This window comes from Ctenopharyngodon idella, chromosome 17 (genome assembly GCF_019924925.1).
Source record: "Ctenopharyngodon idella isolate HZGC_01 chromosome 17, HZGC01, whole genome shotgun sequence".
NCBI lineage: Eukaryota > Metazoa > Chordata > Actinopteri > Cypriniformes > Xenocyprididae > Ctenopharyngodon > Ctenopharyngodon idella.
Genome location: NC_067236.1, coordinates 23,945,677 through 23,970,676, shown reverse-complemented (window position 1 = coordinate 23,970,676; position 25,000 = coordinate 23,945,677). Strand labels below are relative to the sequence as shown.

General features: G+C 35.4%; 2 protein-coding genes and 1 long non-coding RNA gene across 6 annotated transcripts in view; 1 reads left to right on the top strand and 2 right to left on the bottom strand.

The window, feature by feature from the left end:
* The window catches only part of LOC127498440 (uncharacterized), a 4,603-nt gene extending 2,725 nt beyond the window's left edge, over positions 1-1,878 (bottom strand). For 2 of the 3 annotated variants that reach the window (XR_007925884.1, XR_007925883.1), the window contains exon 1: positions 1,657-1,878. This is a non-coding gene — a long non-coding RNA (uncharacterized LOC127498440). Of the gene's footprint in view, positions 1-1,648 lie in introns of all 3 variants that reach the window. The other variant, XR_007925885.1, reaches the window with a different exon arrangement.
* A 6,855-nt stretch (positions 1,879-8,733) lies between these two features.
* Positions 8,734-12,099, top strand: LOC127498436 (GTP cyclohydrolase 1 feedback regulatory protein). 2 transcript variants are annotated; one of them, XM_051867767.1, is made up of 4 exons: positions 8,734-8,902; positions 10,208-10,302; positions 10,581-10,742; positions 11,448-12,099. In XM_051867767.1, exons 1-3 carry the CDS (start codon positions 8,867-8,869, stop codon positions 10,717-10,719), a joined length of 270 nt encoding a protein of 89 aa, XP_051723727.1. In that variant the 5' UTR covers positions 8,734-8,866; the 3' UTR covers positions 10,720-10,742; positions 11,448-12,099. The 2 variants fall into 2 exon arrangements, with proteins under 2 accessions (XP_051723727.1, XP_051723726.1); XM_051867766.1 differs by lacking the exon at positions 11,448-12,099 and having other exon boundaries at positions 10,581-11,217.
* A 669-nt stretch (positions 12,100-12,768) lies between these two features.
* Positions 12,769-25,000, bottom strand: part of LOC127498429 (dnaJ homolog subfamily C member 17-like) — a 56,447-nt gene continuing 44,215 nt past the window's right edge. The window contains exon 11 of the mRNA XM_051867759.1: positions 12,769-12,956. Within this exon, the coding sequence (XP_051723719.1) occupies positions 12,837-12,956 (120 nt within the window). The 3' untranslated portion in view covers positions 12,769-12,836. The remainder of the gene's footprint in view (positions 12,957-25,000) is intronic.

Genomic DNA, 25,000 nt, shown 5'->3' with positions numbered 1-25,000 from the left:
CTTGGATGCGCTGGGGGTAAGCAGATAAACATCAAATTTTCATTTTTGGGTGAACTATCCCATTAAAGTTTATGCATTTTGTCATGAAATATTGTATATTGTACCAAATGATGAACAGAATTGCAAAAATAATAGCTGTTTTTAAACATGTTTCCTATGTCAAAAGTATAATTAAGTATTCTAAGTATACTTGGCTTGTAGTTATGTTTAATCTTCTGATTGACTAGCATATTAAATACTTTTTTTTACATAGGCTAACATACTGTCTTATAAACTTACATTGTTTGAAAATATTGAATCTTACAACCTACAAGTATACTTGCAGTATAAATCTACAGTACACTTCAAAGTGTACTTTCATAAACTAAAAAAAGTTCTACAAGTATTAAAATAGTAAACTACTAGTATACTTATTTAGTACAGATGCAGTACAAATGAGAAACGTAGTTGTGAACAAGTAGTTGTGCACTTAAAGTTTACTGTTACACACTTAAACGCATACTGTTATATACTAAAAAGTGGGCCAATTTAGTCCCAAGCAGTATTGAAATAGTACACCTATAAGTTTACTACAAGTACATTGATATTAGTATACTTAAAAAGTATACTTAAAAATATACTTGAACATTACTTAAGTATACTTCATAAAATGAACCTGAAGTATACTTCTTTTTCGTAACAGTTAGCTCTAATTCAAAATGATGTGTAATGCAAGCATTTGTGCATGAAGTGCTGATATTACATTTCTGTTCACATTTACATTTTCAAATCAACTGGCTTTTGTCTTTGTGTGAAATACATTAAAAGTGTAACAGCTTTTTTTGTCATGAAATATTGCATTTTGTGTCAACTGATGAACAGAATTGCAAAAATAATGTCTGTTTTCAAACATGTTTCCAGAAAACTGCCATCTGCCAATAGTTGGACAAAATAAGAGTCACCTGACTATTTTTGTGGACTAAATACACTTATTTAAAATGAATAGTCATGTTTAATTTCAGTTCACTGTTGCTATTTTTCCTTTGCATTTAATTTCAGATTACAAAATATAAATCAATGTTTCTTAACTTCAGTGTTCAGGAAACCTGTTTGGAAACAAACATTAAGATTTGCAGTGTAAGCGTGTTTGTCACGTGTATGTTCTGTTTTGGTTTAATTCTAGTTTCTTTTGTTTTCATTTTCCCACCACTAATTAGTTTCCTTAGTTACTGATTAAGTTGCGCACCTGTTTCAGTTTCAGTTTATTATCCTCCCTTGTGTATTTAAGCCATTAGTTTTCTTTGTTTGTTGCTCCGTCTTGTTTATGTTGCATAGTTGTGCTTTATTATTTCTGTTTCCTGAATATTCCTGAGTATTTGCTATTATAAAGATAATTCTTGTTGTTTTCTCCTTCATCGTGCCATTTCTACAGCCAAACGTTACAGTGGTTACCCACATTTGTGATGGCGAAATAGAGAAAGGTTCATATGATCGATGCTAAATTTGAATGCGCTTCAAGTTTATTTGTATAGTGCTTTTTTACAATGCATATTGTTTCAAAGCAGCTTCACAGAAAATGCCTAATGTTAGTATTTTTGCATGCATCAAACAACGTGAAGTGAGCAAAATGTTCGGCATCAAGCATCATTAAATATAAAGATTTACTCACTCACTCACTTATCTGACACTTGCTTTAAAAAGAACTGCAACAACGGATCCACATCTGGTCTCCCGCCAACCATGACCTCCCACAGTCGCTAATCCTGTAAAGATACGCATCACGCCGCGAGTCTGGGGACGACGCTCACGGGCCCCTGCAGTCACGTTCTCCAACTCCCTCCTCTGATTTTGATTTACGAGCATGAGAGAGCAAGAAATTCACAGGACCCTACAGACATATGGTTCTTCTCAAAGCAGTAGTACAATTACATCATTGTCACTTAAGCCAACGCCATCTTATCTGTCTGCTTTACTTCACGAGCTGCACGTGAAAGATACACGTCAGGAACCGTGACCCGTGTTCAGAGACGGGAGGCTTCCTGTTTCTACATCCAAAAAGCTGAAATCAAGAGAACATTTGTTTAAAAACAAGATTAATTACCTACTTTAAGTGCATTTCATCATATTAGGCAGAAGACATTTTGACAGATTTAAATCAAATATAAACAGAGTTGAGCATCTTGGGAAAATCACCTCACAGATTCTCAGTGTCAAACAATTTAACATTTTACAAAGAAAATTTGTTTCTTCCTGTGCAAACTCACCACCATGATGCTAAATATATAACAAAAATGGGCTGTTTTACTCAATATTTGTGTGTGCTGTTAGTATAGCAATATGGCACATTTCCATGTTATGATGGAAACACATTTACCGAATAAATCCCTCAAAACCTCACGTGACTTTGCCGCAGCAGAGGCTGTGATTGGATAACTGGACTAACCAGCGGACCAATCCCATCGCACCATCTCAGATGTTGGTTTGGTGGTTCTGAAACATCTCAGTCAAAGTCTGTCATCAGAATGATTTGATTTAATTCCCTCAGGAAGCGTCTCACATGATTGTGTTCCCAAACACCAGCATCCGAACGCAAGATCACATGACAGCGTTCTGAGATGCTATGAAACAAACTCATTTATGATGGAGGGAAAAAGAGCCTGATTGCAGCAACTTACAGTTTTATTACTGATATTCTGAGCCAATTTCCCAGGAAGTGGTGATTTTGTTCTCTTAAACACATGGGATGGAAACACTGCTTTATTCACAAATGTTTTATGCCATATTCCTTTTTTGCGCATAAGTTAAATTCACAACTTCAGATGAAAACATAGCTAGTGACTAGTGATGCATGATATATCAGCCACCATATCGGTATCGGCCAATATATGTTAATTTTTAATGTTTTCGTTATCGGCCCGATAAGAAAATTTGGCCGATATATTAAAGCCGATAAATAATGGATTATTTCCTTCAGCTGAGACACTTCAGATGCACACTGTCCGCCATTATGGTTTTGCATTTCTTGAAATCACTTCAAAAAGGAAAATACAGTTAAGTACAGCACAAGTCTGTCATATAAGCTACATAATATTATAATGAGAACATTATAATTGTGTGATTGGGACATGGCTTTTAATATGAGACTTTTGTTTTTGTAATCAGGCTCTCAAATATTATATAAAATTTTTTATTTAGATTTATCGGCCAATATATCGGTTATCGGCTTTCGAGTATAAAGAATTATCGGTTATCGGTATCGGCCAAAATGTTAATTTCAGTGCATCCCTAGACAAAAATAATAAAGAACAACAGTCAGTCACAGTAGCAATTGTTCACATCTCCTCCGCCATATTTAAAGTTTATGGCCCGTCCAACTCGGAACTTTCCCAGTAGTAAATACGACTTCCAACTAGGAAACGTCGATTTATGATAATTCCGATAGCATGTGAAGGTGGCATTAATCGCAGTAAGATGATTATATGACACGAGCAAACCTCTAACATGCAATTTTCATTATTCTGATTATTCGTTAAGAATTGTGGTTATATTTACTGCTATTATTCACATACGCATAAAGCACAAAACTCACATACAGTCACATACTGTCGGTGTGTTATTGGCCAAGACGGTTCTTTGGACCCTAAAAATGCACATGTGCACTTTGATCAGAGATGCAAGTGCTGTTTATTGAGATTAAAATCTGCATACATCACGTTTTACTACAATTATGGTTGCTACGATTATGAGTTTAATTGCATCAATTTGCTCAAAGTATTGTGCTTGCATGAGGTAAAGTTTAATCACAATATTGCCTAAATTTCATTATAATTGCATTATGAGGGTGCATGTAAAAGTAGTCGTCGTTCAAAAATGAGTGTTCTGTCTGTTTACTGTCCTATATTAGAAACTGTTAAGCTGCTTGTTGTACAGCACAAATAAAGTCTTACCTGTTGTGAGTCTGTGTAAATTAAACACCCTGGAGACTCAGTGATGTTCATAAACACAAACACTCTCAGGATTCCTAAAAGTGATCATCATATAAAATGTTCAGAGCGTTCATTTAAGAAGCATGAAAACTGATTCCTTCTCCAAAAAGAATGAAGTCTTGAGTAATATAGACCAGCGATGTGTGTTTTCCATAATCCATTATAAAGGAATAAATGGATATTCATGATGCAGCACACATATCTGCTCTTTTTAATAGAGAATCAGACCTTTTATAATATACATGTCATGTCTGACGTGATATTTGGCACTGAATCGCAGCTCTATCTTTGTTCTCTCTTGAGGAACATATAAAAGTAATGAAGTTGTCACGGCATTCTGGCCTGAGAAGAGCTTCAGATGCATGAGATACGACACGATCCTCCTCCACAGTCTTACAGCAAACAGACTGCTGAGTGTTAATTAGAGTAAAATAACGACTCTTCCTCAGTTTAACCAACAAAAGCTCAACTTAAGTGATGTTTGTTCATGATTTACTGTTCTAGTTTGTTAGTACAATGCAAAAAAAGGTTTGTGTAAGACGACAACGCTGTCAAAATGATCCCCGTTCACACGGATCCGTGAATTCTGCTGTCAGGCCAGTAGATGGCGATGTCACTATGTAAAGAAACACTACACGCCTATAGAATGAACATGTAACACGCATGCGCATGATGTCACAGTTTTCACGAATGAGCGTTTTTGTAGTTTACATTGAGGCGATAACGCTATCGTTTTCAAAAACTTGCACTTTGAAACCCGTTTTCAAAAGTTTGCATTTTCAGGCCCTCGAAACGCCATTGTCGTGTAAATGAACGGCCAAAATGCATAAAAAGTTTTCAGTTTTTAGTTGAAAATGGTGTTGTGTAAATGGCCCCCTATACTAGAGCAAATTAATAATACAAATCTGCACCAAAAAATGGCTTTGAAACAATTTTCAATCGGAAATTGCCAGTAAATTTCACAAATACATACAAAGTAATGGCAAGTAAAACATTGAATTAAGTGTGAAATTATTTTGTGACATTTTTTGTAAGACGTACTCCAATAATCTGTTTTATTTACAACTTTACAATATTGAGCACATAAAAGGCATGCAACAATTAACCTCACAAAACCTTTAGCTCACAAAAACTTCTCAAAATAGCAAAAGTAAGTAACAGTTTGTTAAGGGTGTTTCTTTTATAACTGTACATGCAGTACATAAATCAGTCAACGCGGGAAATGAGGCTCTTTTCCTTCCTCAGAATGTGTGAAGCAGGTTTTCCTCTCAATTCAGGAGAGAACCTTTAAAATAGAAAGCTGACATTCTTCATCTTGCCAACTGATTCTGAGCCAATACACATAATCTTGATACACATCAGAATATAAAAACATGACATGCACAATATATAGTTTTGGCTTTAATTTTGTAAATGAAAAATAAGCCAACAATGAGATTGAACATTCATTAAAGGTATACGTACAGTTCTAGTTTTATTTTTATATTATTTATAGGGCATCATTCAGACTCTGCTTAGTCTGTTCAGATTGGAGGACAGTAATGACAATAGACTGGACAGTTTCTCTGAATGAAAATAAATGTGTGTTAAAAAAAAATCACAAAAGGCTTGAAAAAAGAAACGGTGGTGTGAAAGTCTGGAAACGACCTTCGCTCTGGCTCTAAACCACTTCCTCCAGGCCAAGGAAAGCAATCTATCACCTGAAATATGGCGATAGTGACCTTCACTTAATAAAATAACCCAGAGATACGGGCAGGAAGTCACTGCAGGAGACACAGGAAGTTGGTGGAACTCCAAGAACATGTTTTGGCATGACGGTCGGTAATAACAGAAAAAGAGTTTTGGAGTCTTAAGATTCACGCTCTGCGGTTTCCTGTTTTCTTTGCTTAAAAGAAACAAAGCTCTTCTGGTCCGCAGTACCAAAACACAGCTTAAATATTTCTGAAATATATTTAGAGAATAATCCACTAAACACTGCTTAAAAGTATGTCCAGGATCTCGTGTTCATCTTTCTCATATTTTGTATATTGAGTCTAAAATGTTGATGAATATCTATCAATTGTAAAGATAAAATTGCTCCATATCTGGCATATGTTTGTTACAAAACATATGATTTGTCTAGAATGTTTATACATTCTTAAAAATCAAGGTTCTTTATTGCGATTGATGGTTGTACAGAACCTTTAACATCCATTGAATCTTTCCATTCCACTAAAGTTTAGATTTTTCACACTTACAAAAAGCAAAAAAAGTTATTTTCAGAACTGTTCACTGAAACATTCTTTGGGGAACCAAAAAGGGTTTTTTAACACTTCAGTATAGCACACTTAACATGTTCACACAATGCAGCTTTTCTGTATGCACACACAGTATATAGCATATAAAAAGTTTAAAATTAATAAGACATGCAAAATAACCATTTAATTTCCAAGTTGAGAACCTACTGGCAGTAACAAGTCTCGTACTCGCTCTGAAGCAGCAGCAGCAATAACCAACAGCAGCAGCAAAAACAGCAGCAGCAGCAGCAGCAGTAATAACAACAGCAGCAGCAGCAGCAATAACCAACAGCAGCAGCAAAAACAGCAGCAGCAGCAGCAGCAGCAATAACCAACAGCAGCAGCAGCAATAATCAACAGCAACAGCAATAACAGCAGCAGCAGCAGCAATAACTAACAGCAGCAGCAATAATCAACAGCAACAGCAATAACAGCAGCAGCAGCAGCAATAACTAACAGCAGCAGCAGCAATAACCAACAGAATAAGCAGCAATAACAGCAGCAGCAATAACCAACAGAAGCAGCAGCAATAACAGCAGCAGCAATAACAGCAGCAGCAATAACCAACAGAATCAGCAGCAATAACAACAGCAGCAATAACCAACAGAAGCAGCAGCAATAACAGCAGCAGCAATAACCAACAGCAGCAATAATCAACAGCAGCAGCAGCAATAACCAACAGAATCAGCAGCAATAACAACAGCAGCAATAACCAACAGAAGCAACAGCAATAACAGCAGCAGCAATAACCAACAGCAGCAATAATCAACAGCAGCAGCAGCAATAACCAACAGAAGCAGCAGCAATAACAACAGCAGCAATAACCAACAGAAGCAGCAGCAATAACAGCAGCAGCAATAACAGCAGCAGCAATAACCAACAGCAGCAATAATCAACAGCAGCAGCAGCAATAACCAACAGAAGCAGCAGCAATAACAACAGCAGCAATAACCAACAGAATCAGCAGCAATAACAGCAGCAGCAATAACCAACAGCAGCAATAATCAACAGCAGCAGCAGCAATAACCAACAGAAGCAGCAGCAATAACAGCAGCAGCAATAACCAACAGCAGCAATAATCAACAGCAGCAGCAGCAATAACCAACAGAAGCAGCAGCAATAACAACAGCAGCAATAACCAACAGAAGCAGCAGCAATAACAGCAGCAGCAATAACAGCAGCAGCAATAACCAACAGCAGCAATAATCAACAGCAGCAGCAGCAATAACCAACAGAAGCAGCAGCAATAACAACAGCAGCAATAACCAACAGAATCAGCAGCAATAACAGCAGCAGCAATAACCAACAGCAGCAATAATCAACAGCAGCAGCAGCAATAACCAACAGAAGCAGCAGCAATAACAGCAGCAGCAATAACCAACAGCAGCAATAATCAACAGCAGCAGCAGCAATAACCAACAGAAGCAGCAGCAATAACAACAGCAGCAATAACCAACAGAAGCAGCAGCAATAACAGCAGCAGCAATAACCAACAGAAGCAGCAGCAATAACAGCAGCAGCAATAACCAACAGAAGCAGCAGCAATAACAGCAGCAGCAATAACCAACAGAAGCAGCAGCAATAACAGCAGCAGAAGCAACAACAAGCAGCAGCATTAACCAGCAGCAGCAGCAGCAATAATCAACAGCAGCAGCAACAAGCACAGCAGCAATAACAGCAGCAGCAGCAGAGTAGCAGATCTATTCCGCCAAGACCAAACATATCAACATTGTCATATCCATTACCATGCCAAACACTCTGAGTTGTCATGACATAAATATTCTTCAACAATAGGATACAGTGAGTACAGTACAGTTCTCAGTAAGTAACTACTGTATACACTAATGCAGACATGCCTGCGAGTGTTAACGGTGTTTCAGTATTAACGTGTTACAGTATCGTGTTGCTCACTGATTTTTCAACATGATCAGAGCAGATGTAAATGCAGCACAGATGAAGGCTTTGTGATCTGTGTTATTACTGATGTTATCAAGCTCGTGCTGTTGTTCAGATGGGATAGCTTCATTTCCTCAGCGCTCTAAGAGACTAGAACCTCATATTACAGTGATTAGAACTGCTTTTAGAAGGAAATTAGCAATTCTGCCAAAAGGAAATGAAAAGTCCAACCACCAAGGTTGAAAAGAAATCAAAGAAATAAGCCTCGAAATGCTGTAATATGAAAAAGAACCTTACAATTAACAAGCTCAGGCTGTGTGTGTTCAGGTCTTTACAAAACTCCCATAACATCACAGAATGACACCTAATATCAACTTTTCTCTATGCACGAATGAAATAGCATTAATTTAGGATGGTCTGGTCAGGGTTTTGTCCAGGCAGAAGATTAATAAACCAGATAATATTCAATTATCTAGAACATTAATGAATAAAATCTGGAGTGTTTGTATCCAAAGCGCGTTCTTATTTGGAGGACGCTGATTGGTGGCGCGCGGTGGGTGTTTCCGCATTCCACTAACAGCCCGCAGGCACTGATTGGTGGAGCGCGGTGGGTGTTTCCGCATTCCGCTGGGAGCGCGCACACGAGCCGAACTCAGCGCGGAGACAGACGCGACGCATCCGAGACCCTCCTCGATATTCCGCTGGAAAGTTGCCCGACCTGACGCCGGGATGCCGTACATCCTCATCAGCACACAGATAAGACTGGTGCGTATAAAACACGAGCAGCGCGCGACACATGCGTGAGCACTATTGAGAAGCGCGCGACACAGCGTACATGAGTATTAGTGACAGCAGCGATTATGATATTAGAGGATTACAGGTGCATGTCTGTTTCTGCACTGGAGTTGTTGTTATATAAGTAGCCTGCATGTGCACAAGAGAAGCGTTGACATGAGGTCTGTGAGTCTTGCATGATGTGTCATTGCATGATGCGTTCTGAATCATTATATTCAAATTAAAAAGTTTAATGTTGCATTACGTGCATGAGCAGCTCGTGCACCTGACCGTGTGATCTGTCATGAACTGCTGAAACAAAATGAAAGTGAATCATTTGGTGTTGACAGATTCAGACACAACAAATATTTAAATGCACAGGATTTGTTATTAACATGTGTGATGCATGTGTTTTGCATTAGATCATGCATAAATCAAAGATGTAAACACATTTTACAAGAAAAAAAAATGACAAAAGACATTTGCATTGATAAAATAGTGTTGGAAATGAAGACAAAAACACATACAGCCACCATGAAATCAAAATGAATATTGCAGAATTCATTATACATGATTTAACCTTGCACATCATTATTATTTTTAAATTCCTCGTAATCTTGAATCAGAATAACTTCCCCTCCCTTTCACAGCGACATCTCTTCTCTGATGACGAGGGCGGGGCAAACTGTCACTCACATGAGATCCACCAATAGCAAACCACAACCATCCAATCAATTCCCCACAGATAAAATCAAGCCCCGCCCTACATTTGTTCTTGTTTGAGAAGCAGTTTCACTTGGATATACAGCACAATAGGGAAGAAAAGACCAGCGCAACTTCCATTTCGTGTCGTCTTTAAGGGATTAGTTTACTTTCAAATGAAAATTAGCCCAAGCTTTACTCACCCTCAAGCCATCCTAGGTGTATTTGACTTTCTTCTTTCTGATGAACACAGTCGGGGATATATTAATAAATATCCTGACGCCTCCGAGCTTTATAATGGTAGTGAGCAGGATCAATGAGTATGAGCTGAAGAAAGTGTCTCCATCCACATCCATCCATCATAAACGTACTCCACACGGCTCCTGGGGGTTAATAAAGGCCTTCTGAAGAGAAATGATGCACTTGTGTGAAAAAATATCCATATTTAACAAGTTATGAAGTAAAATATCTAGCTAAAAAGAAGAAAGTCATATACACCTAGGATGGCTTGAGGGTGAGTAAATCTTGGGTTAATTTTCATTTGAAAGTGAACTAATCCTTTAAGTGGAGAAACCATGTTTGTGTTTGTTTCAGGAGACGGGGCCCACCATGGTTGGAGATGAATATTCAGATCCGTCTATCATGAACTACCTCGGAGCCCGGAAAACCACCATGCTGGGAAACAACTTGTAAGTGTCTGTCTATCTATCAAGCACTAAATCAATCAGTCAATCAATCAGTCAGTCTGTCTGTCTCTGTCTCCTACTGGGAAACAACTTGTAAGTGTTCGTAGTTATTTCTCAAACAAATATGTTTAAGTGCACGAGCATATAGATCAGAGTCGACACGTTTAAGTTCTCGACACTTAGATCAACATCACAGGCTGAAGCCCAGGCTTAGATAGCTTGTTATCTTTAACTAAATCACAAATTAAATCATGTTTATGTGATATCTGTGTGTCTAACAGCTCAGAGTATCATGTGGATGAACCGCCGAGACTCGTCTTAGACAAACTCGACAAGATCGGATACAGAGTTGTTAGCATGACGGGGGTCGGACAGACGCTGGTTTGGTGTCTTCATAAAGAGACCAGTAACACGCTGTGACTCCATTGTGTCTTGTATTCCAGGTAAACGATATAAGATAAGAGATTTTATATAAGAAATGAAGCTACATGTGAGATGAAATTATCTCAAGAAATGTATTTGAAATCTGTGTCTGAATGAGCAATATTATTAATAATACCATCAGAATGTGCTTTCTGATTCATTTGGACACTTCTGTATGGAAGGAAAGTTCTTTTTGTGATTGTAGTAATATAAATGGGAACATCAGTAGTGTGTTCATGTGCATCTATAGCATCTCTATATTCTTTATCAACTTGGTTTTGTCTTAAATAAATGCTTTGCAATGAAACATCAGTTTTTAGAATTTGTTTTAATTATTTGAATTCTTTGTTATATATAAAGTCTTAAATTTGTTTACAGAATATGTAAATGTATATATATATTTTGTGTGTGTTGAATCTTGACATCTGTATGATTGTGTGAGACTCTGTAATTAAAAATGTAGTAGAATAAAGTATCTGCATTTGTTCTCTGAAATGTGTCACTTTGATTTTTAGTGGCAAACAAAAAATGTTAAAACTAAAAGATAAATTATAAATGAAGTTATGCAACATTTGCATGTTTTTCCGCCTCTTGTGATCCGGCGTGGCATGCCGGCTGAAGACGGAGCGGACTGCGGTTCCTGCTCGGTTCTCCTGAGGACGGCTGTAATTGTGTTTCCTGTGTTATAATGTGAACGAGACTCTGTGTGTTCCTCTTCTTTCCAGGAATATAAAAGAAAAGCCCACAGAAGTAAACAGAAACATGTGACGGCCGCGAGGATGATGGATAGAAGGAGCAGAAGAAAAGTGTTCTAAGAAAAGTGACTAACTGGAAATCTGGTGATGGAGTCTGATCACTGCGGTCTGATGGTGTGTAGATGACATGAGGACCGAATGTGGACCGGACATGCATGCAAAACACAACCAGAAGCAGAAACACAGCATGAAAATCAGAATGCATTTCTAATTGCTCTTGTAAATAATTAATTGGTGCAAATTAATTTTTTTTTTGGCACATTTATCAAAATGCACTGCTTAATTTCATTTTGGCCGTCACCAAGGATGTCTACATTACCTGGAGTTATATCTGCTCACATTCACGTTCATCTCAAAGGCAGATTTGGAATTCTTACTGCCATCATAGAACTTTCTGAGCCAATCACCTGCGCCGTAAATGCCATGTGACTAACGACTCTCGAGCCGCAGGACTGGCTGATGATGCCACAAAAACACACGCCGTCTCAAACCTTCACTGTCAAAGTCAGCAGAGAGGAAGTGTTTAAGTCCATTCCGTCACATGCATTGAGAAAAGATATTAGTGCTCTGAGAAACCAAAAAATATCATGCATGAAAATTAAATCTCATCAGGAAAAAGCAACTTGTGTGTCACATTACATCTCCACTGATCATTTATTCACAACTACCTTCATGATGGATGTAAATGAGCCGGCGTACATTATTGAAGTCTGCGCGCATCTCCATTTGAAGGTGTCAAAATAAAGGTCCTGGATGAGAAAACAAGTCTCCGACACAAACATCCAGATACTACAGAGAGATCTGAGTCAGTAAAGCACTTTAAAATGACTGAATGTCACTGCAATAGATGAAAAAATATTTTAACATTCAGACATTCAGTCTGCATTGATTCAGTCTTTATTTGACTGGGAACTGTTTTCATTTCCATATTTCTTCATGTTCTTGTTGTATCAGAATATTTATAATGACAGATAATAGATAATAATAACAGAATAATATAATAATGACACTATTGTCTTCTGTAGAGCTGCTTATAGCAGAATTTAACTTAATTGAAGAACTTTGCAACATCGATCGACAGTTATTGAACAGAACTGAATCAACATTGAACTGAATGACACTGTCGTCTGTAGAGCTGCTTTACAGCAGAATCAAATCTGAAATAGAATTTTGCAACATAAACATTGTTCATTTCTGTGAATCTGCTCTGGAATCATCTGTATTGTATAATATATACATCATGATACTCCTGCCATAGAAAAGTGGCATATAAATATTCAAGGCAAAAATGTTTATTCCAAAAAGGCTTTATTGATGTTCGGGTGTAAAATCAAAAGGTAAAAGTGAGTCTGTATGAGGTCACGCCGTCTCCTGCTCTTCCTCCCTCTTCATCTCCTCGATCAGCCTCTTCCTCTCTTCAGCTTGTCTCAGTCTCATCAGCACCACGCTCTCGTAGTCGCGCTCGTTACGTAGACAACTCTGAGAAACACACACATAAAACACTGTGTTTTCTGCTGGTTGAGTGTTACATTCACACACATGCAGTCAGGAAACCTGGTCAAGTCAAGCCAATTGTATTTGTTTCAAAGCAGCAAGTTAGTGTTTATCTTAATATCTTCATTCCTTGTAGTTGCATTAATCAGAGTAGAGCTGATAATATAGTTTTGAGATGATATAAACAATCAAGCAGGTGAGATTTGCTGTACAGCATATATCACTGTTTGTGAGTGAACTGTGTGTTAGTGATGTTCAATTCTTGAATGAATCTCTCTTTTAAGGCGAGCCGGTTCACAGAATCGAACTGAATCAAACATGAATGAATCAAACCTAAAGGCAGAGTTGAAAGTCAGCTTTTTGGTCACATCAGACTCAAGAAGAACCAAATGAGTCGGTTCTAACGGTCAAAGTTTTCCAGAGTTCTCTTTGATTCATTCATTTTGAACTGGTTCGGTGACCCATTTGGACAGGCTCCTTGGCTCATTCAGTGCTACTTCAGTGCATCTTGCATCATCAACCTGGAACTAAAGTTCAGTTTAGTTCAATTCTGTGAACCGACTTGACTGGTTACTGACTTAAAATAATGATTCATTCAAGAACTGAACATCACTACTGTATGTATGTGGATAAAGTTAGATATAACATATATCCAATTTTATATAGAGAGAGATGTGCGAATAATATACGTGCTAAGATAAAAACAACCCAAGTTGGGTTGAAAATGGACAAACCCAGCAGTTGGGTTAAATGTTTGCCAAACCTGTTGGGTAGTTTTATTTAACCCAACTATTGTTTAAAAATGACTATATGGCTGAATTAAAATGAACCTACAATAGGTTGGAAATTAAATATCAGACACATAATTACTAGAGGAAACAATAATAATCATTTAATAAACATTTATTAATAAGCAATTTAATAAATGATAATTGTTTAATTATCATTCAATAAATGTTCATTTTCAACATATTTTGGGTTCATTTTAAGCAAACAATACAGTAATTTTTAAACACTAGTTGAGTTACATAAAACTACCCAGCAGGTTGCACAAAAACTTAACCCAGCTGCTGGGTTAAATCAACCCAATCGCTGGTTAAAACAACCCAATTGCTGGGTTAAAACAACAGCCGCTGGTTAAAGCAACCCATTCGCTGGGTTAAATCAACTCAACCGCTGGGTTAAAACAACAGCCGCTGGTTAAATCAACTCAACCGCTTGTTAAAACAACCCAATCACTGGGTTAAAACAACAACCGCTGGTTAAATCAACCCCGTTCGCTGGGTTAAAAACAACCCAATCACTGGTTAAAACAACCCATTCGCTGGGTTAAAACAATAACCGCTAGTTAAATCAACCCATTCTCTGGGTTAAAACAATAACCGCTAGTTAAATCAACCCATTCGCTGGGTTAAATCAACTCAACCGCTTGTTAAAACAACCCAATCACTGGGTTAAAACAACAACCGCTGGTTAAATCAACCCAATCGCTGGGTTAAATCAACTCAACCGCTGATTAAATCAACCCATTCGCTGGGTTAAATAAACTAAACCGCTGGTTAAAACAACCCAATCATTGGGTTAAAACAACAACCGCTGGTTAAATCAACCCATTCGCTGGGTTAAATCAACTCAACCGCTGGTTAAAACAACCCAATCGCTGGGTTAAAACAACAACCGCTGGTTAAATCAACCCCGTTCGCTGGGTTAAAAACAACCCAATCACTGGTTAAAACAACCCATTCGCTGGGTTAAAACAATAACCGCTAGTTAAATCAACCCATTCGCTGGGTTAAAACAATAACCGCTAGTTAAATCAACCCATTCGCTGGGTTAAATCAACTCAACCGCTTGTTAAAACAACCCAATCACTGGGTTAAAACAACAACCACTGGTTAAATCAACCCAATCGCTGGGTTAAATCAACTCAACCGCTGATTAAATCAACCCATTCGCTGGGTTAAATAAACTAAACCGCTGGTTAAAACAACCCAATCACTGGGTTAAAACAACAACCGCTGGTTAAATCAACCCATTCGCTGGGTTAAATCAACTCAACTGCTGGTTAAATCAACCCAATCGCTGGTTAAATCAACTTAACCGCTGGTTAAAACAACCCATTCGCTGGGTTCGTCCATTTTCAACCCAACTTGGGTTGTTTTTAACCCAGCATTTTTTAGAGTGTAGTTTAGATGTTTGCAATGATATAAACATTTTTTAAGAATGTTTTTTAAAACATTCTACACAAGAAAAAAATGGTTCTTTTAAGAACTGTTCCCTGAAAGGTTCTTTGGGAAACCAAAACATGGTTCTTCTATGGCATCACTGTGCAGTACAAACTTCCTTTTGCAACCTTTATTTTTAAGAGTGTATATTGTTTTTTACTGTACGCAGGTAAAGTAGACTGTACTACATATACAACTTTCGTCCTCATGAATGGCCTGTTTTAGATCAAGACTGACATTCAGAGCAGCTGAGCTCAGAAATCTGACTCAGACCTTCTAGAATGTGGAATTTGCTGTGTTTGATTCAGTCATTTGTTGAGTTCCTGTTGTGTTTTGGGTCACTGCTCCCTGATTCAGCATTAGATCATAGAGAGAAACTCAAAGCATCTCATTCATTGCGGGAAACATCTAAAACAGGATTCAGTTTTAGAGCTGATACTCATTGCAAATGTAATGCGGTACACTGTAAAAATAAATAAATAAATAAAAAGAGTATTTACAAGCAATTTCTGAGAGAAAGTTGTTCTACATCAAATATTTTTCAGTGTATAATCATGTGCTTCAATGTTAAAACCCCCAAGCCCTAAGCATAAAAACCTCAGAATGTAACGCATAACTGGTTTTCATCTCTAAACACTCGTTTATGACTCAGATTAACTGTCTTTGCTTTAAACAGCTCATTACCGGTTCAGAAAGACGTGATAAGCAACTATAATGCGCTCAACAAACCTGGAATGACTTCACAGCAATTAAAGATAATTAATCATCACACTGGAATGTCGGTCAACCAATCAGAATCAAGAATTCAACAGCTGTAGGAGTGAAGATCTCAGGCACTGGTATCAGGTATTATGGCACGACTTTTAATGAACTGTTTAAGAGTGGCTGATATGATCTTAAACCTCAATATATGTCATTTAATATGTCAATACATGTCAGAGCTGCACAATATATCTAAATTATCGATATATCGATATGCATATCACAACAGCTTGTGATAACTGGATGATTTTAATACTCCAAAAGATCACAAAAAGTTCAAGTTTTAGGTTGACACAGACTGAGAGTAGACTGGATACACGACTGTTACATATGTGTGACATGCTTAATGTTATTAAATGCAAACTACTCACACAGAAAGCCCGTAATCCCAGCGCGTAATCCCAAATTCAGTTCTCTTTTGCAGCTTATATGGCCAAATACACACAAAATTATGTCAAAATGCCCATCTTGGTGCGTATATTCACATAAACACAGTCAGTTCAGTCTTAAGTGGAGTAAACAGTTGAGAAAGAAAGCGCGCATCACTATATATCGAATCCGTGCAGCTCTTAAAGTGACAGCAGCCTAATAAACCTGCTTCCGTCAGTGTGCTTAATGTTAATCAAACAACAAAAGACTAAACAAAAGAAAATCACTCTCTGCTCTTGACTAAATAACTTTTGTAGCTTTAATAAAAATCAGTTTATACAGTGAAGACTAAGCACCGTTTCATTTTTATATCTGATTATTCAATTTCTGTTGTTAAATAAACCTAATGTAGGCCCACCTGAAACCCTAACCCCTCTGGTGTACACTGATGTTAAAATGACACTTACTTTTTATGTAATGCTACAGTACAACACTGCTTCAGAAGCTGTAGGGATGCTTTCTTCTCACAAAAAAAATGAGATATACAATACATATAAAATAGTATATGTAATAAGTTGAACTGCATAATTTCTACACCATCATCGACAACAAATGTAATCACAAAAAATAATATAAAAATTAATAGAATAAATAAATAATAAACAGCCCTCTGTAAATCATTAATATTTTAAAAACCTTTAAATATTTAGAATAAAAAAAATTCTAATCAAAATGTGACATGAAATATTCTTTGATAAGAATCAATGACATTGGGAGCCCTGTTTAAATACATACGTACTACATACATACATAAATACAAACATTCATACTACATATACACACACACACACATATATACATATACATATATATATATATATATATATATATATATATATATATATACACACACATACATACATACACACACACACACACACACACACACACACACACCCACACCATACATACCATACATATATGCGTAACATACATACTACATACACACACATACATATATATATATATATATATATACACATTATATATACACACACACACACCATACATACATACATACAAATATAACATACATGCATACATATGTACCATACATACACAAAATACATGCATACATATATACCATACATACATACATACATAAATACATGCCTATATATATATATACACACACATACATATATACCTATATATATGTGTGTGTGTCCGGCAATGTGTGAAAAGCAGGTATTGTAAAGAATGCATAGGGAATATATAGAATGCGTGAAGTTTGTGGGCAAAGTATGAAATGTCTGGTTTTTGTGATTATGTTGCATACTTCTCCTAGGCATTCTATACATTACCTAGGTATTATACAGAATAATAAGCCGGCTGGCCCTTTAGCATTGTATAGAATGCCTAGGAAAAGTGTGAAATATAAACCATTTCATACTTTGCCTACAAACTTCAGGCATTCTATATATTCCCTAGGCATTCTATACAATGCCGGATTTCACACATTGCCGGTAACATATATAACATTGTATATACATAACATTGCCATACATACATAACATACATAAATAACCAACCAGAGAGAGAAACATGGATTCAGATTTGGCCTAAATATAGCCATCACTCAGTACTGACTAAATAAAATTCTAAATAATTACATTTCTAAATAAATTTGTAAAATTAATTTATAATTTACTTTCTGACTAAATGTTTGTAAATAAATTTCCAAATAAACAAAACCTCTAAATACATTTCTAAATAAATTAAACAATGTCTAAATAATTGTGTCAGAAACAGGAACGGCCAGAGATGAATCCTCACAGCGTTTGAGAGCGTGTGCGTGTCTGTGAAAACTAAGACAAGCAGTAGAGATGAAGAGAAAGTGATTCTGCAGGGTTAGAAGCATCTGGAAGAGATGACTGGGGTCTCTCGCATCAACCACAGGAGAGAGAGAGAGAGACGGAGGGGAAGCACGGCATTCCGGAAGGACGGCTGCCATTAGCATTCCAGCTCCATGAGCTCAGGCCTCCGTCTCCCACCTAACCACCAAATATCACGCAAGCTCAATTAAGTAAATAAACAACTGCTGCATCTTCAATAAACTAAACAAAAGTGGAGAAAAAAGAGAACGGCATCACTTTACACATACAAACTTTCCGAAGCGCTCTCTGGACGGGAACGTTGTTGAATCCAGGCCCAGGAGGAGACCAAGTGTCCCAGATTTCCAGCGGGTCGTGACACAAAAATGGGTCACAGGTCTGAATGTACACTAGCGCTGAAACGTTACTTTTATAATGTTACAAAAGATTCTGTTTCAAATAACCGCTGTTCTTTTCATCAAAGAATTCTGAAACAATGTATCACGGTTTCCACAAAAATATGAAATTGTTTCCAAACACTGATGATAATAATCAGAAATGTTTCTTGAGCAGCAATTACAATGATTTCTGAAGGATCATGTGACACTGAAGACTGGAGTAATGATGCTGAAAATTCAGCTTTGATCACAGGAATAAATTACAGTTTACTATATATTCACATAGAAAACAGCTGTTTTACATTGAAATAATATTACACTATTTTTACAGTATTTTTATTTTACAAGCTAACACAACTTAGTATTATATAATTTATATACTATTATTTTTGTATATAATAAAAGCTTAAGTTAAAACATCAGTCACACTAATTCTCCTCATTTGCTCTTCATTTAGTTCTTGTGTTTACCAGTAAGTGAAAAGATCCCAAAGTGCTCATGTTTGTCTGACCAAAATCACTCGACATCATCACATAATTACACCTTCCAAACTCATAATCGGGGCTTCCCAGCATGCAGCGTTTGTTTGTGGTTCATGCATCAGAGAAGGATACTGTGGCGTGTCGACATGCACAGACCTGTAAGACACGACGGGACGAAACCACAGCAAGTAAACAACACATGCTACAGCAGGACCGGGGCAGGTGACATCAGCAGCTAATGATGTCAGCGCTCGTCTGGCCATGACGTCTTCAGCAAAACTCTCAGACGCTTCTGAGTGAGTGTGAATGTGGCTGACCGCAAGACAGATGCATCTGTTAAATAATGTGTATGGAATTTGACAACACTGTTTTCTTTCCTATGTTTTGTCTATTAAAAAAGTTTTTTTTTTTTTTTTTTTTAAATAGGATCACTGTAAAAAAAATTATTGGAGTATGTTTCACCAAGTGTTATTTTAGTATCATTGTGATACTATTGTAATTTTTATTATTATTTTGAATTAGTTTTCATTTTTTCCATTTTCATTTCAATTCTAGTTAAAGTTTTAGTATTTGTTTTTGTCATGTTTAATAGTTTTTGTAAATGTGTCTATATAGTTTTTATTAATTTCTATTTTAGTACATCAAGTTAAACAAAATGAAAATTATTTCAGTTATTCAAATAACAAAAATGTTTTTAGTTTCAGTTTTAGTTTTAGTTGAACCCTTACAAAAAAAAAAAATACTATTTCAGTCTTTCTACTTCAAAATTTCACATTTAATTCAATGTGTTTCTTGCCATTTCTTTTTAATTATTTGTTAAATTTACTAGTGATTTCTGAGTAAAAAAATTTTTTCAGCGTAGTTTAAGACAATTTAAACTAAAATTGTATATTTCAGAAGCATATTCACAGCTTACTCTAGAATATAGATCCAGGGTTATTTCTATACTATTATAGCATTTATTAATATTTTGAATTTTTATATATAGCTTCTATATCTATATTTTCAGTTTCCATTTTAATTTTAGTTAAAGTTTTAATAATTTCATTAGGTTCTTTTGTCATTTTCTTGTGTCCGCTCAATTGTGCTCCTTCCCGGAAAAAAAAAAAAAATTATATCTATGAAAAATTTCAGTCAGGATTCAGGCCTCATCATAGCACAGAAACTACGCTCGTTAAAATTACAAATGACTTACTTCTAGCTTCTGACCAAGGCTGTATCTCAATACTAGTGTTACTTGATCTCAGTGCTGCGTTCGACACTATAGATCATGACATACTCTTAGATCGACTACAAAATCACACTGGTATTCAGGGACAGGCGTTAACGTGGTTTAGATCGTATCTATCAGACGGTCACCATTTTGCTTATTTAAATGGGGAATTATCCAAGTTAACGTCAGTAAAACATGGAGTGCAGCAAGGCTCTGTGTTAGGCCCTCTGCCATTTTCTGTTGGTTGTATTATTAGAAAACATGAAATTAGTTTCCTCTGTTATTCTGATGATACTCAGTTATAGATTTAATCACAACCAGATTAAATATCTCAATTATCCAAGTTGACAGATACCCCTGTTTGGATGCCGACGTAGGTTCGCAAAGCCATGAGCAACATTAGTAACGCAACGTCCGCCATTGTTGATGGAAGGCTTGTTCGAGATGCATCAGAGCTGCGCGGACCGATTGCCGTGTGACATCGGAGTGTTTGGAGAGCATATGACTCTCAGCACTCTCGTGGTGCTTTCATGTCATGCGCTGATCGGTCTGCGAGAATTATGGAGTGCAGCAAGGCTCTGTGTTAGGCCCTCTGCTATTTTCAATATACATGCTGCTGGTGGTAATATTAGAAATCATGGAATTAGTTTCCACTGTTATGCTGATGATACTAAGCTCATTAAAGGAGGGAGAGCGTTTGGATCTTTCACGTTTCACATCTAAACTCTGGAACAGCCTGGAATAACAACTGGACTCACTTGCCCAGTTTAAATCTAGATTAAAGACGCATCTCTTTTGCCAAGCATTCACATTATACACCTCATAACCTTGTCCTCCAGATTTAGTTTTAGTTAACATTAACAACACTGTATAGATCACCTCCAATCTAACAGACGTGAAGTAAAATCTTGATCTGTAAACCAACCACTATTAAACTCAGCCACAGGTTTTACCTCTGAAAATACAGCAGGGAAAGTACCATACAAACATATGCCAAGTGAATGTGATGAAATGAACATCTTCAGACAGACACGACGCTCACATTTCTTCTGCGTCTGGCAGACGTCATCTTGCTTCACTCCCCACGGCCAGATAAACACACACTTAAGAATGATGACTAGAGATAACAGGAGGATGTTGAGAAGATGACAAGCAGAACATCTCTCCTCTTCACACTCGCTCAGATCTCTGGACGCATGGCTATTCTCAAGCGCGTTCAGGTACGAGTGCTGAAAACCCAGAGCTTTACAGGGGGAACGTCATTCATCCTGGTCCATAGCTGTCATCAGGAGCGGTCAGCTTGATAAATGTGTGTCGGACACGTGATTAGAGATCATTGTGAGATAGTAAGAGACTCAAAAGTGAAGCGACGGCAACTATAACACCACCAAATCAAGATCTACAGAGAGACAGAGAAACGAAAGGGTTGTGAAGAACAGATCAAATGAGAACAGAGATAACAGACCCTCAGGCTGACTGGAGAAATGATCTGAATCACCAATCAGATTAAAGATAGATTCAGAGATATAAAGTTGCGTGTTTAAAGTGTCTCAAATGCTGCTATAATATTACCCATAATTGTCTATTACAGATGAAAGTAATTTAGAAATGTTTATGACTTCATATTATGTGAGAAACTAAATGTAAAATAAATAAAATATAAAAATAAAATATAGTATGAATGAATGGATGTTAAAAAGTGATTAAAAATTGTGGGAAAAGAAATAGTGATAAAATAATTTTTAAAAAAAAGTATGTGCCAAAAAATAACTGTATTGTAAAATAAAATAGAAAATATATAAATAAAATATAGTATAAATAAATTTTAGTGCACATAAATAAAATATAACAAATAAAAATAAGTAAATAAATAAAATAAATATTGCAGGGCTATTTAAGTGAATTTTAAAAAAATATATATATAAAAGTTGATTAAAAATTGTGATTAAAAAAATAGTGAACAAAATACTACATAATAATATGGCACAAAAGAACTTAAATTATTGTATTGTAACATAAAATATAAAATAAATAAATAAATCATAGTATAAATAAATGAAAAAATAAAAAATAAAATTTAGAAATATAAAAATAAGTAAAATCAGTATTGCAGGATTTAAAAAAAGTAAAAAGGTCATTAAAAAATTGTGGAAAAAGAAATAATAAATAAAATACTAAAAAATAATGTGGTACAAAAGAACTACCAAGTATTGTAAAATAAAATATAAAATAAATAAAATAAAATATAGTATAAATGAATAAAATATAGTATAGAAAATAAAAATAAGTAAATAAATATTTCAGGACTATTTAAGTGAATTTCAAAAAAAGTTATAAGATGATAAAAAATCGTGGAAAAATAAATGGTAAATAAAATACTAAAAAATAATGTGGCACAAAAGATCTTTCAAGTATTATAAAATAAAATATAAAATAAATAAATAAATAGACTGTATAAATAAATAAATAAAATATAGTATAAAAATATAAAAATCAATATTTCAGGACTATTTAAGCAAATTTAAAAAAAAATAAAAAAAGGGTTAAAAGGTGATTAAAAATTGTGGAAAAATAAATAATAAATAACACAAAAGATGGCACAAAAGATCTTCCGAGTATTGTGTGACCGTACGCCAACTTCCTGTTCAGTGTTGAAGAATAAAAACTCTCCCAGAACACCTGGTTACACAATCCAGACAGACTAAAGCAAATAAAGCAGTCTGAACACATCAAGGATGTTGTTGAACACATGGAGCTTTTCTGCTGAGAAAAGACAACAGCGTTTAAAACCGGCTTTTACAAACAGCAAATGCATTAGTGTGAAGCGCAGAACTCAAAGGGGCGAAATAAACATTTAAACTAACTTCAACTGGCTGAAAGAGTTAAGAGCGTTTCGCATGCGTTTAACTTTCATCAGGCTGTGATAACTCCAAATCATGCCAATGTTGGAGAAAAACACCAGCCAACATCTACAGATCACAGATGTTTTCACATATATAATCACAGTGATCATCGGAGTAAAACCTCATTAACGGAGCAGCTGATCAGAGCACATTCTCTTCAATATCACATCAGAATCTAACACACACTCATTATTATCCATTAAAAAGCGTGTTGTATTTACAGTAAAGCTGGCGCTGGTGTGAGTGATCCCATCTGATCTCATTAATGAGCAACGAACGATACGGTGGAATGCAGAGACCAAATACTGCTCTAAAACTCCCCAAGAAAATCCAAACAGAACTTCCTTGATTTAATAACCGCATATCATGTGGTGCCAGGAGACGCGAGGAGGTCAACACACACACTGCATAAACACACACACACACACACACACACACACACACACACACACACACACACACACAGACAACAAAAATTGTTCTTATATTTTATTTTACAGTACTTGAAAGTTCTTTTGTGCTTTTTTTTTTTTTTTTTTTAGTATTTTATTTACTATTTCTTTTCCCACAATTTTTAATCACCTTTTTTTTTTAGATCCGCTTAAATAATTCTGCAATATTGATTTTACTTATTTTTATATTTTTATACTAAATTGTATTTATTCATTCATTCAATTATTTATACTGTTTTCTTTCTTTTTTCTTTCTTTAATATTTTATTTTACAATTCTTGAAAGTTCTATTGTGCTTTATTATTGTTTCAGTATTTTATTTACTATTTCTTTTCCCGCAATTTTTAATCACCTTTAATTTTTTTTTTAAAAATTCACTTAAATAGTCCTGCAATATTTATTTATTTACTTATTTTCATTTGTTATATTTTATTTATTTATACAAAATTGTATTTATTTATATATTTTCTATTTTATTTTACAATACTTTGAAGTTGTTTTGGCACATAATTTATTTTTAGTATTTTACCACTATTTCTTTTTTGACAATTTTTAATCATTTTTTAATTGCTTATTTTAATTTATTCATTTATTTATTTATACTATATTGTATTTATTTGTTTATTTAATATTTTATTTTACAATATTTGAAAGTTCTTTTGTGCTTTATTATTAATTTTTTGTATTTTATTTACTATTTCTTTTTCCACAATTTTTAATCACTTTCTAACTTTTATTTATTTATTTATTAATTATTTTACATGTAGTTTCTCACATAATATGAGGTCATACCCTACCATACATACACCGTTCAAAAGTTTGGTGTCAGTACGATTTTTATAATAAATAAATTAATACTTTTATTTATCAATGATGCATTAAACTCATCAAAAGTGACAGTAAAGACATTTATAATGTTACAAAAGATTCTATTTCAAATAAATGCTGTTCTTTTGAACTTTATATACATTTTAAAATAAAATGTATCACCGTTTCCACAAAAATATGAACTGTTTTCAACATTGATAATAATCATAAATGTTTCTTGATCATCAAATCATCATATCAGAATGATTTCTGAAGGATCATGTGACACTGAAGACTGGAGTAATGATGCTGAAAATTCAGCTTTGATCACAGGAATAAATTACACTTTACTAAACATTCACATTGAAAACAGCTGATTTACATTGAAATATTATTTCACTATTTTTACTGTATTTTTGATCGTGGTGAGCAGAAGAGACTTATTTCAAAACCATTAAAAAAAATCGTGCTGACCTCAGTCTAGCCTACACTATAGATCCGTTCCAAAACCTAGTGTGCTGCCTACCTAGACAGGCAATCCCAG

Bases quoted from the DNA above. Each gene is read 5' to 3' on its own strand.
- LOC127498436 (XM_051867767.1), top strand. From the start codon at position 8,867: ATGCCGTACATCCTCATCAGCACACAGATAAGACTG. The intron at 8,903-10,207 runs GTGCGTATAAAA...TGTTTGTTTCAG, and splicing joins TCAGCACACAGATAAGACTG to GAGACGGGGCCCACCATGGT. The intron at 10,303-10,580 runs GTAAGTGTCTGT...TGTGTCTAACAG, and splicing joins ACCATGCTGGGAAACAACTT to CTCAGAGTATCATGTGGATG.